The 15603-nt window shown below is 46.1% G+C and overlaps 1 protein-coding gene across 1 annotated transcript in view; it reads left to right on the top strand.

The window, feature by feature from the left end:
* Window positions 1-1180: 1180 nt before the first annotated feature.
* Window positions 1181-15603, top strand: part of PAPPA (pappalysin 1) — a gene marked incomplete at both ends in the record, with an annotated part of 177702 nt that continues 163279 nt past the window's right edge. Inside the window, one exon of the mRNA XM_084272503.1 lies at window positions 1181-1577. Coding sequence (XP_084128629.1) covers window positions 1181-1577 — 397 coding nt within the window. The remainder of the gene's footprint in view (window positions 1578-15603) is intronic.

Raw genomic sequence — 15603 nt, 5'->3', positions numbered from 1 at the left:
CTGAGGGGGACCACAAAAGGGGGAGCCGGGCTGATTGCATAACTTTAAGAAAATAATAAGAGGAAAAGAAAGAATTAGCAAAAGAGAGAGAGAGAGTGAAAAAGAGAGAAAGAAAGAAAGCAAGCAATTAAAAAATATCTGAGACTCAAGTTTCAAGACTCTTTATGTGCTGCAGAGGAGCATAAGGTTTACCAGCAAAGTGCAACGGGGAGTCTGAGAGGAGAAATAGCTTTCTCTTTTGCCAAGAAAAAAAAAATAGGAATGTGTGTTTTGGACTGGACTGAGAAAGAAAGCTGGGGAGATTGCAAAAAGGGGGGTGCAGGATTTTTGTCACATTGATCCATTCATCTTGATTGTCTTCTTTAAAAAATAAATAAGGGGGGGGAAGTGATAGGGGGGAAAGAGGAAGAGAGGGAAAGAAGGGGGGAAAAAGAAAACAGCAAAAGTGTTTGAACCTCTGGAGCTATCTGCTCCTTCAAGCTGATTGATTAGTCATGATCCCTGCAGTTTTAATGGGAATCATTCAATTGGGAAGGTGGAGCACCCTAGAGTAGATTAGCATATTCTTGTTTACTCATCTTCTGAGGGGCTTTTTCTCTTTTCTTTCATTTTGTGGAGAAGAAGGGAGGGGGGGAGGTTGGGGGGAAGGAGGGGGTTGTGGCTTATGTTATAAAGGAGGCCAAAAAAATAAATAGATTAGAGCATCTTTGGGGGGGAGGGAAATCAGTGGGGTCTGAGTCTTGGAGAAAGCTGGGGGGGGGGGCTGTTTTGTTTTTTTGTTTTGTTTTGTGTGTGTGAGAGAGTGTGTGTGTGTTTTTTTTAAGAAGAAAAAAATAAAGGGAAGAAAATCCAGCAGAGAAAAGAAGAGAGAGAGGAATTCCAGCTGTGGAGGAATAGAGGAGAAGAAGACAGATAGAGGAGGAAGAACAGAGAAATACATTTCAACCAAGGAGGAGTTTTGATTTATTTTATTTTTATTTGTTTTAAGGAAAAAAATAATCTATAAGCAGGAAAAAGAAAGAAAGAAAAAGAAAAAAAGAAAAGAAAAAGCAACTGAGAAGGGTTATAAAAAGAGCAAATACCAAGAAGGGTGAACAAGAGAAGAAAGTCAAGGCAAGGAGGAGCCCAAAGCTGGCAGATCGGGAGGATTTGCAGGGGAGAAGGGGGGGGAAGATTGGAAATGCAGCTCTGGAGTTTGCTGCTGCCTCTTGCGCTTCTCTGTACAGCCCTAGCCAGTGGACCCGAATGTGGGATGGACGAGCGCTCCCGCAGGGCGCGAAGGGACACCAGGCACAGCCGCCAGCTCCTCTACACGGCCCCGGGCACCTGTGCCACCAGGTTAGCCCGAGGAAGGCGCTCCACTGCTGGGCTGGAGCCTGGGCATGTCCCCCGCAGGAGGCAACAGCGGGAGGTAAAGGACGAAGAGGAGTCCCTTACCCCGAGCAGGGCGCTCTATTTCAGTGGACAAGGTGATCAGCTGCGGCTGAAGGCAGATATTGAGCTGCCCCGAGATGCCTTCACTTTGCAAGTGTGGCTGAAAGCTGAAGGAGGACAGAGATCTCCGGCTGTCATTGCAGGTAGGTACTTCGGCGTGCCTGTGGCTGCAGCATCCCTTTTACGTTTCGGGAGCCGGCAGAGCAGCCAGCTGTAGGCGTGCGTGTGTAGAGTAGCTGTGTGTGTCCATGGAAGTGTGCGTGTGTGCCTTGCGACACACAGCTGGGTGTGAGTGCATGTGCAAACACGCTCGGGTGCCTCCAGTACATATAGATTTGGTGGAATACCGGAGCTCGGCAAAGTGTCTGGAAGTGTGTGCTGGCAGGAAAAGTTATGTAAACTTTTGCATAGGGAAATGGCAGTATCCTGGGGAGTTTCTTTATTTCGGTGTGTAAGGATTAAGGTGCAGCTAGGAGAGAGCGCTCTTAAGGTGGGTTTTTACCTCATTTTCAGGTTGGAAAACTGTAAACAGAGCGTTTGAAAGTAGCTTGCGTGGATGTATGAAAAGAAATGTGTCTGTCTGGTGTGTGGCTGCATATCTAAGGTCCCTATACGATTTCCTTAGTTTTATTAGCTCTTTAGTCTACTTCACTGTTACCTTTTTAGATGCAATGCTAGCATGTGGTTTCCAAAAAGCTATAAAGGAACTTTTGGCTATTGTGAAACCTCAAATGAATCAAATGAGTTTATAAAGTTCCCAACCCCTCGGCACTCAGCTAGGGCTGGGACTAGCACTGCAGCTAGAGGATGTGTTGAGTATTTTTTCTCCCCTCAGCAATGGCAAGTGTAACACAAATGATTGTAAGGTCAAATAGCCCTATAAAATCATTTACTACTCAAAGCAGCTACCAGTCTGGGCTCTCTGAGCGGAACAATAATGAGCAATATTGCACTTTTTAAATGTAAATTTTATGAGCCCATCATGAATTTGGGTCCCTTTCCTCCGAGTTCGCTCCTGCTCCCCCTCCCTCCTGCCACCTCCCGCCCTCTCCCCGCTTCAGTGATAAAGTGCAGCAAAGTTGTGGTGAAATCGGATACTTTTCGGAGGGTTAGAAACCCTTATAAACGTCGCCACATCCATCTTTGCTCTGAAGGAAGTCATAGAAAATGGAAATGCCCTTAAAAAAAAAAAAGTCAGAAAGAGAAACGGGGGTGGGGTGGGGGGGGGTGGGAGGGTGGGGGGGGAGGAAGACATGTTTTACAGTTCTTTTGGCAAGGAGATTCCCTGAAAGTACAAAGTTTCCATGTCCTAGGATGCCTTAAAGAGACAGGGAGGATTTCCCCTTTCCCTTTAACTGGAGTCACTTCCCACCAGAAGGCAGTGGATGCTGGTGCCGGTGGTACCGCACCAGCCCCGCTGCCTCTGCCCAGCCCTTCTCCCAACCCTTCTGCCATTCCCTCCATCTCCGCTGCCCCATCCCTGACCCGTGCCACTGTTGTCTCAGAGGAAAGTTGCTTTGTCCTGAGGAAAACAAAACCAAAGATGAACTCGGGAGTGCGTTTCCTTAACTTTCCCCAATCCCAGCTGCTCTGCTCTCTTGTGAGAAGGGGGACATGGGGGGTGTGTGGCTGCCAGGGTGGGCAGGAGGTGCCGGGCATGGGCTGGTCCCTTTTGCCTTCTCTAGGACAGGCAGATGAGTAATTTTGTAGGTGAAACAGATTATTGCTTGCTTTATTTCCCCTGATTTCTTGTACTGTGCTCTTCTGGTTCCCAGTCTTAACCTAAGCCCCAGGGCTCAAAGTGTTTCCCTTTCAAGTTAGGGAAGGGAGAATTTGGGCTAACACACATCTCATCAGTAGCAAAACACATTCAGTGTATTTTTCAACGTGTTTAATCCAACACCTAAAACCCTGTCTCTGTCTTCAGTGCAAGTATCTAATTCACACAACAGGGAACCTAAACAAACACACACAAAGATCATGTGTAGTAAGAGACGTTAATTGGATGGAGGAGGTTGGTTTGTTGCCTGTATAAAACACTTGACCCATTTTATGCATGGAAATAACATTCCACTATGAAAAATGAAGAGAAATGCCCCAGTTTAGCACCCGAGAGTTTGCAGCCCAGCTCAGGAGGACTTTGTGATTTTTTTATTTTATTTTTAAGCTCCCCCTCCCCCCTTTGCTCGCACTCTTGAAGAGGAGCCAGGTTTGGCTCTGTGTGTAAACACCTGGAAGAGGTCCAAGAGGAACTCACTTGGAGTATCCTCCGCACACCACAGCCTCCCAGACCTGCAGAAAGCTTAGGGAGAGATTACGCTTCCCTCAATGAGGAAATCAAGGGTTCTCCTGCCAAAACTCTTGGCTTTCTCATTTTCACTGTTTTGGGATGTGACACACTCAGGAGCCCTGTTCTACCATTGAAGTTGCATCTGTAGGACCCCACTGAAGTCACGAGCCCTTCTGGGTGTTTGGAGGGGATCAGGGACTGGGTCAAATTTGCTGGCAGTGCCAGAAGTGAGTTCTCCCCAACTTCCATCCCAGTTGCAAAGTGGGAAACTGTGTGATTGTACAGATCTGAGAGAGAGGGCAGGACTGGCTGGAAGACACCTCTTTTTTGCAGTCCTCTGGGTATTTTCACCTTTATTCTGCCCCCCACCCTCCATCCATGTTGCCTGCTCCCCTTCCATCCCTTCTTGCTGGCATATAAGTAGTCCCTGCAAGTCTTACAGGAGCTGAAAGTGTGCTTATAGGGGAAAGCTGGCTGTGTCTGTTAAAAATCTCATGCAGGACCCAAGTTGTTATCAGCTTCTATGCCTGAGCTCTGATATAACAGAGCTCTTCTGCTAATCCAGGCTACAGGAGTTTCTGTTTCTGTCTGGAGCCAACTCTCCTTACGTCACCCTCTGCTGCAGTATTCAATTTGTTTTCATAAATGGCTAATTTTACAGCGCTGTTAAGTGGGTTCGTCATTGCGCCGGGCCATGCCCTGTCTCTGATGATAGGCAGCCCTTGGTGCCAGGCTCTGCCAATTTTCACGCTGGTTGGCAGTGATGTTATTGCTGCCCTGTTTGACTTCACTGATATCTGTTCTGGCATTTGTCAGGGAAAGCTGTTGGGAAACTAGAAGTCTGACCCATTGATCTGTGTTACGCAAAAGCTCAGAAGCGTTTTGGGAGCTGGGCTGGGCTTCGCTTGCGCGGCTCCTGCGGTGCAGCTCTCCAGCGCAGGCAGCTCGCGGCTCGTGCGTACTTACCTCCCTCCCCGGGCCGCACAGTTCCTGGACAAACACTCCTTGGATGTGCGTACCTACCACACGGCACAGTAGATCCCTCTTTCCACACACGTGCGGTGTGGTATTAATCACACAGGCTTGCACGCTTGCCCCTGCACTGTCTTTTGAATGCAGCTCTAGTTGCGACTGAAGGAGTTAAGGTCGGGCTGTAGTCAAGTTAGGTAATACACATGCCATGAAAAATAAGACGCTTCAAAGCCCCGTTGACCTTGCTTCTGTTGTAATCAAAGATATTGCAGTTCTACAGTGGAAATGCAACTCCATCTGAAGAAACGGGATCCTCCTGAGTCCCTGTCAGTGTGCGCTCTGGTGTACGGCTCAGGAGTGGGATAGCTTGTGTTTTTGTAGGAACGAGATGTTGACTCTTTACTGGCTGGGAGCTGAGAGGAGCGGGATGAATGATCGGCAGCGGGAGCCAGAGTAAGAAGGCGTGCCTGCTCTGAAGAGTGAAAGTTATTTGTGTTTTGGTTTGGTTTTTTTTTTTTTTTTCCCCTCCCTGGTTTCATTCTCCTCTGTCTCTGTTCCTCTGCCTGCCAACAGAGAGCATGATCCCAACTTAATAAAGCTTCGTATGTAAGGGAGTGCCTATGTTTTCCCAACTTCAGTCCTTGGTGAACATCAAACTGCAGCAGAATCCAAAGGGGAAGACATGCCAAAGTCAGCACAGTGGAGCTCACTTAAAGCCACAGCTTTTGCATGTCAGAGACTGAGAAGCATCTGTGTCGGGGTCCAATAATTGGGCAGTTATAAAGATATGTAACTGACACTGTGTAGGTCTGTTCTCTCCACGGGGTTTAAGAATACATGTTTTACTTTGAGAGTTAATTTGGTTCCCTTCTGAAGTTTTGGGGTCATCTGTTGAATTAGTACACTTCAGGTAGAATCAGGGAGCTCAGGCCTGTCCCCAGAGCCAAGCCATGTAGTGGGTGCATCAGGAACTTGAGGGCATCTTCAGTAGAGAGTTTACTCGGTGTTTAGATGGCATTAAAATAATCAGTAGATAGATATTTTCCCATCTTCCACAGCCTGTTGGCTTTTAATTGCATGCATTTTCTTGTTTTGATCTGTAATGAACCACTAGAATGAAGGACTAGTCAAATGTAAGGCTTGTAGTTCTGTCGTTTAATTAGCTCTGGCATATGCCAGGTCCCAGGGTGATGGGCATGATGGGCAGTGGAGTGACCGAAGTGACAGGAGCTTGAACACCTGCCCAGGTGCTCCTTCAGGGTGACAGGTCTCCAACACACCATTATTGAAGGCTACATGTAGCTGTGTGGTTTTGGCGTCCCTGTAGATGAGATCAAATGATTAACCACTTCATGATTACTGATCTGGATAAGGTGTGACTAATAGGGCACTGAAAAACTATGCCATAGCTTGGCATTTACTACCTAGTTGTGTTTGAACAGCATGTTTCCTTCAGCCTGCAGAAGCTGGGACAGGAGTCGGAAACAGGAAAAGAAAAAGACTGTTTTCTTTCCATAAGATTTCCATTTTTTACCTGGTCTTGTTCATTTGCCCAGCTACACACTAGAATCTCAACAGCACAGTTAGAAGAAAGTTTGGGGTTTGGTTTTGGTTGGTGCTTTTAGTTTTTTCTTAAAGCATTTAGACATAGTCTGCTCTAATTAATAAAATGCTAGTAAAAGAAAGAGGGAAACCTGACTCTGTGTGTGTGAAGGATGGCAAATTTAGATTCCTAAATGATGTATGGCTGTCTGCTGTAGGCATGTAGATGTGTCCCAGGCTGAGCTCACCTCTCCAAGCTTCATTTCAGCCTGATTTATTTCAAGCCAGCCTGTTTCAGTTAGAAAAACTCATGTGAGGCAGAAAGCAAGCCGAGGAGATGGTGTTTGGAGAGAGAGCAGGAGTGGGGCTGTTCTCAGAGATTCGTGGAGATGTCTGAAGAAGCGCAGAGCTGCTGCGGGAGGGTCTCAGCGGTGAGAGTGAGAAGCAGCCCTTGGAGAGTCTCCGCACGCTAAGCCATCACGGAAAGAGACCTGGTTGGTGATTCAGGTGCCTGAAAGTTGCTGCATGAGGTTGAAGCTGCTCTCTGGGCTCCCAGGGTGGCATTGCAGGTGGCTGAGGGGATCCCAAGGCCATGGCTGCACCAAGCAGAGCTGGAGGTGCCCACCATCCGCCCCAGCCACATGTGGCATTAGTGAGAGGTGTGCTAAAATCCCAAACCCCAGAGGTCTCGCTGAGCACTAGAGCAGCTGGGAGGGAAAATGCTGGCTATTCTGGGACCCTAAACCCAAACACCCCTCTCACCTTTCTCACAAAGAACAAGAGACGTCTCCACTTTCAAAGTGGGCCCAGGAGTTTGCTGGTGCTGCTCCATGAGTTTTCTGTTTTTGTTAGCTTTGCCAAGGGCAGGAGAGATCCTTGGGTGGGTCTGTTGAATAGCAAAGAGCCCAACTGACTGCGGGCACCTCCCTGGTCCTGGGGCCCGACCCCAGCTGAAGGTGGCAGGACCATGCCAGCTGGGTGGAGCAGGGACTTTTGGTGGAGAAACGAATTCTTTAGAGCCCGGGTCTGGCTCAGTCAGGACATGGGTGCCAGGCTCCTCAGGTCTGTTGCAAGAGAGGTGCAACCCTGATGCCTGCCTGAGCAGCTTTTAGCAGAAAAACACTGCAGGACCAATGGGGTTTAGGTGCTCCCAGGACCAGGGGATTAACTGAGCACTTTCACGTTGGATTTCTATTGCTCATGCTGGCCTGAGCCAGAAGAAAGAACCAAAATATAGTGGCTTCTTTCAAAAAGACATACTGAAAAAACAAAAATAAACCCTTGCATGGCTGGGGTCAAGAAATGTTCCTGTATAATAGTTTCGTTTCCAATTTTAGCCATTGTTTTTTTTCAGCTCCTCTTTTCTTTTCTCTGATAGACACTATAGGAGCAGAAGCAGAGAAGGGACCACCTGGGTTGCCAAATTCAGTCCCCTGCAGTGTCAGGGCTATAACAGCAGATAATTAGTCCAAACATTCACAGAATATCCACTTTGCAGGTTCTGATATAGCACAGGCCACAGAAAATTTCCCAGTGCTCTACTATAAACCAAAGATCTTTAGCTAAGACCAGGAGTCACCACTATAATGTAAGACAGGAAAAGAGAAGGACAGATTGACACCGTCTTAAGTACCTCAAGTCTAAAGCATTGGTTTAGAAAAGTGTTAAGTATGAGAAAGAAAAACATTTGCTGGTAAAAGATACCGGCTTTCTTATTTTCAGAAAGTTAAGAAAGAATCAGGTGTTTTGACAGTTATGAAACTTCTATTGAAATTTTAAGTTAGAATATTTGCCAGAAGTGATCCTTTCCCACAGATAGTCTGTTTTGATTAATTTCCCTTTTTCCTGAGAAAAATATTTTATCAAACATTTCCCACCCTTCTCTGGTCTTGGGCTGTGTGGCTGTTCCTACATCCCATCCTAGGCAGAATGAACGCGTTTGCTTTATCACGGTTTTACTTCTTCAAACCTTATATTACAGATTATTCTGAAGATGGATCAGAAAAGTCTTGTTTAATCAAAACCTTCTACATTTTTCTCTCAGCTATATCAGCTAGTCTAATACAATCTTTTTCTTCATTTAGTCTCCTCTCAATATGACTATTTTTTTTCACCTAATACAGTCTTTCCACAATCAGTGCATATTACACTTTCTATTTCAGATACTCAAAATATATGGGGCTTTACTCTTTCCTAAACCCTGGGCATTTGTTTCTTGTACTGTTCTGAGCACAGAACAATCGACTGCGCTGCCCTGTGTGTTTCTTTCCTTCCCCAAAACTAGACTTCTGAAAATGAAGGTGGACCTTTCTTCTGACCTTCAGTGTAATGCCTACAGACGTTTCCCTACCTCGGGGTAGCTGACATCTGGCTATGAATCTTCGTTTTGTTTCAGCTTTCTCTGAAGAAGAAATGCTTGATTGTTCTTCTCCTAATTTCCTCTTGTCCCTACATTTCTCCTCATTTTCTCTGGTGTGAGCATGCATGTGCGTACGCACACAATTTCCAAAGCACCTTTGATTTTTTTCCCAGATCAATAGAGCATTTAAACTCCAATGATCAAGGCAGAGCAGCTTGTTTATTTCCCCACATATGCTGACACAAGTGGCAGATCTTGTAAACTGCTTTGATTTGATGCTAGTGCCTATTATAAAGTTTGCTCTCCCCAAAGCCATCCGTGAAGTCAAAGTACTCTTACTCTGAACATGAGCAGAGCAGAACTCAAAAAGGCAAGTTAAAAAGAGAACAAGAGTAAATATCTTATCTCAGACTTCTGCTTTCAACTATCCTTGTCCCTAGTGATCAGAACAATTTGCTTAGTTGAGGACTGTTTGACACCCATAAGGTTGCCAGCGCCAATATGTGCAGGGTGCAGTATGTGTCATCATTAAATACAAGTCAGAGTATCCCTCGGTGAGAATGGGGCTGGATTCATGATGTTAGATTTACGCAGGCAGCGTGGATTTGATCCTAAACCTGTTCAACATCATGAAAAAATAGCATTGACCTCAACTGACTCTGGCTTATGCTCTGATCTCAGACAGTCTTCTGCATCCCTTCTCTACAGCCCGGACCCTTCCATGGTCCTTGCTTTCACCTCCTTTATTTTGTGGTCCTTTCTTGCTTTGGATACAAGAGAAGAAAAATTGCGAAGCCCTAACGTCACAGAAGTTGGCCAGGGGAAGGGGACATGTTTATTTTAGTTGTTTTTGCTATACTCCAAATCCCACTTTGGCCTCTGTCTCTCTCAACCTTTCTCGTCTTCATTTTTTCTTCAGTGTTAAAACGAGCCCTTATTCAAAACACGCTGTCCGGGTTTCTGTTTTGCTGGGTGATGTAAGCGTATAACTTCCCCGTCCAATCCCTCCACCCTCTCTTATCACTGTCCTAGTCTCAGTTCTTTCTCTACTATCCGGTGTCCTTGATTCCCCTGTCTTTCCCTTCTTCCTGCTCCACACAGTTGCTGGTTTTCCTCCACCCAGGCACCATGGGTAACCCTGCGCTCTCTGTAGTTCTCATCTTCTTTTGCCGTAGGAGGGTGGTGTCCCCTCCTGCACACCAAGGGTGGCCACCAGGTTGGTGGCTCCATCCAACTCGCGTTGGAGGTGCCGTGGGAACAGAGGGTAAACAGGCTCTGTGTTTGTGTGCTCAGTCAGGCATATGCTCATGCATATTTTCTGGGAATTATTGATATTGTTCTGTTTAATATCCATCCTAGCGGTACACAAACAAGGAGCGAGCGGTTGTTCTCACAAAGAGGGAGCGAGGGTGAAGTGAAACTGAGAAGCATCTGGAATTGGCCTGGTGAAGCAGCATCTGAGAGATATGATACCAGCTCATGAAAGCAAAAGAATTGCTGTGTTAGAGAAGAAAACCATTCTGTTTTTTGCTGATTAACTCCTGGGGTCTGGTAGGCTTTCCTTGAGTCTTCCTTCTGAGTGATACTTAGGGCTCTATTATCTCTTCTCCTTCCTCCCCTCTCCTGTGTTTTTCCTCCTTTTCCTTATCTAATTTATTGTCCCTTGATTTGCTTTAAATCACTTTCCCATATGGATTTCTTTCCTCTGGCCCATCTTCCCCTCCCTCATCCAATTCCCAGGAGTCTTCTGTCGTCATGGAATTGGGAGAAGAGCAGCTCTGTTCCCGACACTGAGCATCAGCTGCAGGCTCCTTTCCTCCCTCATTTTCTTCCATGCCTGGTCTCTGCTGTTAGTGTTGGAAGCATATTTACAAAGATCATCCATTGGATTGAGGGAAGAGATCTTATCACCATTATTTTGTTTGTTTTATTTAAAACAGGGAATGAAATGGGAAGGAAAAGCCTGTTACCACTGGTGCTTAGTTTTGAAAATAGAGTTTTTTTCCTCCTGTTCTAATGTATCCAAGTATGGTTATTTTCCTTTATCATTGCTGTGAGATTGTGGTTTAGTAGTCCCGATAACTGCCTCAAAACATCCTGCTGATGGTGGTAGTGAGTTTCTCAGACATGAGAGGATATTGCCCTAAAAATCAGGGAAACTGAGGAATGAAGGGATGCTCTGGTTTGTCCTGGATTTGACAGTGTGTTGGTGACAGATCTAGGAGGCTTGGCCTTTTTTTAAACTCCTTTTTTTATTATTTTTGGGGGCAATGATAGCTATTCCTCAGCCTGGGCTGTTCTTGTGAAGTCAGCACACCCTGATACTTTGAGGATGTTTCCTGGTAGCTGCTGAGGGTTACTGGCCAGGTAGTTGTTGTGCTGAGTTGATGGTGGTTACAAAGTCTTTCACCTGGTGTCACACTGCTGAAAGCACTGGTCACAGTGGGGCCAGGGGAAGAGGACAGACGGTATTTGTGACATGAGCTTTTGGGAAATGGCAGAAAATGAGATGGTCTGGAATGAATATCTCTGACCTAGACATGCTGGTGATGTTTGAATCAGCATGGATTATTGTTTTTCTCAAATGGAGACGCGTATGCAGCCCATAATGGGAGAGAAAAGCAAATATCACCAAAGCCCCTTAGTTCAGAGAGCTCTTATTTAAATTGGAATACTTGGATATTGTTGATACATCTGTGCATTGATTAATGTATTGACTGGCTGGAACAGCTTGCAGAATACGTAAGTCACAACTGCCAAGCGTGATCCTAGGAAATGCTGAAAATCCATCTCTGGATATCTCAAGTTATTAATTAAGGGCAAAAAAAATCTCATTTATCCCACAGTTAAATACGGATCAGGTGGTTGCAGAAGGGACTTTGCACGCAGCCCGTTAGCGCCCCAGACTCTTTTGGGGAGGGTCATCATGCATGTTGTTGTGGCTAAACAACCTGTGTTTCTGTTAGGAGGCTGTGCATCATACAGCCCATGCAGTTTTGTTCCAAATTCAGCAGCATCTGTGCTCGTACAGACGGAGGTGCTAGGGCTGAAATCTGGAGCTTGCATTGCTGCAGCCTTACATCGCATCTGTCTTGTGGATAAACAGAGCAGCTTCTCCGAGGTCAAAACAGCACCTTTCACCAGTGATAATTTAATGGGAATTATTTTCAGCGTAAACTAGACAAGAATTGGAAGCCTCTGGTGCTGTAGCTCATGAATGGAGATGTTCAGGGAGAAAAGGAGTACTGGGAGACAAAGCAAATGTTAACTAAATGCATTACGCACACGGTTTTGAAACATGTACTTGGCAGAGGGAAGGGTGAGCAGTACAAGCCAGACTCTGCTGTTGAACACACCAATGTAAACCTAGAGTAACTCCTTTGGAGAGGAAATCAGGGGGGCTGCTCCAGACCGATGAACGTGTAGGATCTGAGGCAGAGACAGAGGGCGTGCAATGGGGAAAATGAACAAGCTGAGAAGTGGATGTCATGGAGAACAACCTCCAACCACCGTCACGGCTGTCGATGGTTTTATTTGGGTGTGTAGTGGTTATGGTGATGCAGTGGGAAATGTCTGTACAGTGTGGGGTTGTTTTGACTTTTCAGAGCATTTTCTGCCTATACCTATGGTAATCCCTCTGGACTGGGAAATGAGGGATATACCCTTTCTACAGTGAGCCCTTTGTGTTTCTGACAACAAACGCTTCTGAACTCTGCTCTCCAGTCTTGTGGCCCTAAACACCTTTCACCCCCTCCCATACAGTCCCATCTCCAGCAATAATATCCCCTCCTCTGTTTATAAACAAACACCCTCAGAGGAAGTTCACAGGAAGAAAAGTTAGTTAATGAAAATCAACCATGCGCTCAGGTCCAGGCTGTGGGTTGGAGCCAGCAGGGTTGCTGGATGTTTCCTACTCTGCATCTGCTTGTAGGAGTTTCTTTGATGAGATGTCCGCCTGTCTGTCTAACGGCGTGTCTTTCTCCTCTTTTCCCTTCGTCATGGAAAATATGAAAAAAGAGGCAGCAAAATTAGAGCTTCCCATTTGCTTCAGAATCAGCCTGGACAGTTTTTGGAAGCCCTGAGCAGGGAGGTTGGATTCAATGAACTTCTGAACGGATTCAGTGAATTTCTTGATAAATTGTGATTTTTTTTGTTTTAAATACAGAAATCTAGATTCTGGCTCCCAGCAGAACTGTTGCTCTTGAGTTGTGGAAAGGCTGTAAAAGGACTAAAATACCCTAAAGAATAGTTGTCCTGCTGTAGTCTGAGCATGAAGCTGACATATCTGGTGTCCTTCCTGGCAGGACCCAAGGAAGTAGATCACACCATGAGCTCTGGAGCAAGGGACAGATGGGCATGGCAATGGAAAACACAAAGTGCCTGAACTTGCTCTGGAGTTCTCCCAAACTCCTCATGGCACAGGGGAAACCCAAGAAAAAGTCCATTTTCTTGTGACTGCTTCTGTGTTGTGTGTGGTGGCCTCAGATAAGAGTGAGGGAATAATGAGTTTGTTTCCTTCCAGGAAACACTGGGATTCCCTGTGAAGTCTTTCTGGCTATTCAAAGTGCATGGGTAGAATCATTGAAGAAAGAAAAGCTCTGGGGAAAAGGGATGCAGCACTGGTCAGGGCTGTGGTTCCTCATTTTTGTAGAGTTGTAGTATCAGTGCAGTGCTCATATCACTGTCCCTGGCTCACCCTCTTCCATGTGGAGAGTCTTTAGAAATTTGGAATAGGAAGTTTTTTTCAGATGTGCAGCTCAGAAGGGCTGAATAAGGAACAGCATGGCCAGCAGGTTGAGGGAGGTGATTCTGCCCCTCTACTCTGTTCTTGTGAGACCCCACCTGGAACACTGTGTCCAGCTCTGGGGTCCCCAGTACAGGAAAGACACAGAGCTGTTGGAGTGAGTCCAGAGGAGGCCATGAAGATGATCAGGGAGTTGGAGCACCTCTCCTATGAAGACAGGCTGAGAGTTGGGCTTGTTCAGCCTGGAGCTCCAGGGAGACATAGTTATGGCATACCAATGCTTAAATGGGTCCTACAGGAAAGTGGGAGAGGGACTGTTCACCAGGGAGTGTGGTGATAGGACAAGAGGGAATGGCTTCAAGCTAAAAGTAGGCAGGGTTAGGTTAGACTTTAGGAAGAAACTTTACTCTGAGCATGGTGAGGCACTGGCACAGGTTGCCTAGAGAGGTTGTGGAAACCCCATCCCTGGAAGTGTTCAAGGCTTGGGCAGCCTGGCCTAGTGAAAGTGTCCCTGCCCATGGCAGGATGGTTGGAATTAGATGGTCTTTGAGGTCCCTTTCCAGCCAAAGCATTCTGTGATTCTGTGATTCCATGTGGACATTGTAGTCCCACCTTTAGTTCTAAGAGCCTGGAAGGTTTAGGTGTATTACGAAAGGTTTCCAGTGCTGCCAGAACCTCCATACCTTAAAATGGGATGGTTTAAATACTCTTATCTGTTGCTTTTTGTTGAAAGAGCGGTCTCTCTTATTGTACAGATATTTTCTGGCATGCAATTAATAGCCTTATCTGTAAGATTATTCCAGAGCAGTCTCTCCACCTCTCACCCCAACAGGGGGGAAAGACAATCAGAAATGAGCATTTCATTTTGCAGCATGGACAAAGTTTATCAGTTGTTGCACAATCCCTTTGCCTGTGAACAGATTAAATAAAAGGAGAGGGGCAGAAATGGGACTGATTTATACTGGTGAGCTTCCTCCAAGAATTCCAGGATAACTATCAACATGTCCTCCTAGGAGGAAAGCAGAGAGATTCATTCTTGCCCTTTGAAGAGCTCTGAATTAATGAAGAGCAGAGTATCTTCTGCTCTTCTCTGCGCTGGGAAAGACTGGAATTCCCCAAAGTCCTTTTGCTTGAGATGGTTTAATCATACAGACTGTTTACATTCTGTGTCTCACCAGAGACAACGCTCAAACAGGGGTGGTCTTCAGTGATACGCTGTAATACTGGGGGTTTATTTTATTTTATTTTATTTTAAACATCAGCATACCTCCAGTTTTACTGGGAAATGGCCACGTCCAAACACCTGCAGGCTGCATGGAACAGGCCAGAGAGGGAAGCAACAGCAGCTGCATCTCTCAGAGGCAAAACAATTCTGTGAAGGATCTGTGTTTCTTCTCCAAATGTTTCTGCAAGGGTGGGGTTTGGCAGCAAAGGTGGGCCAGGAGCACTTGCACCCGTGGAGGAAGACACCTTGCAGCAGTAGGCAGCTGAGCTCTGGGCCAAACTCTTCCCTCTGCCTCATGCACTGATGGCAGAGGCAGAGAAGCAGAGGCCTTTCTGCCTCAGCCAGGTGTTTTGTGTCGCACTGTGATAGCCAAACCATCCTGGTGCATCTCCACTTTAACAGTTTCTGTGCTCTAGTGTTTACAAAGGCGCTAAATGAAGTGGAAGCTATGTATTTCGTGAGAGAGAGGGAATAAGGAAATGGTTGGATAGCTCTTCCTGCCATCACCCATCTCTTGCTTCCCCTCCCTCAGGATGAACGTCTCCTGCACCTGTATCGAGAAACCAGCCCGTTATTGCACATCTGTATGTCCAAAATGGGCTACAAACCTCAAGTCAGGATCTAAACTTGTGTTCAGATACAGTTTTGGCTTTTTTTTAAATACTTTGGTAACTTCTGGAAGTGATGTATTTCCGCTCCCCATGCACAGGATCTTCTGTGCATCACTGAGGAGGATGCACGTAAGTAGGCAATGTGGCCAACATTCTTCCAAACCCAAGCAGTCCAACCAGCTGTTCAGCAGGGATGTTATTTATTGAGAACTGTCAATGTGTTCAACACATGGTGTCCTTTGCACTGAGGAGCTCACAGCCTGGCTTTTATGGGATTTCTCTGACACTTGTCAAACACTGGTGACAGGGCAAGCTTGACGAAGCACATGCTTTTATGTGAAAATTGTTGTAGAAGGGCATTGCAACAAGATGTTCTGTAAGGAAAGGAGAGACAGAGGCTAGCTGGCAGAGAAGAAAACAGAGGCA

Source organism: Gallinula chloropus, assembly GCF_964237585.1.
Source record: "Gallinula chloropus genome assembly, chromosome: 18".
Classification (NCBI taxonomy): Eukaryota; Metazoa; Chordata; class Aves; order Gruiformes; family Rallidae; genus Gallinula; species Gallinula chloropus.
The sequence above is the reverse complement of the archived record's forward strand: the minus strand, read 5'-3'. Positions and strand labels throughout refer to the sequence as shown.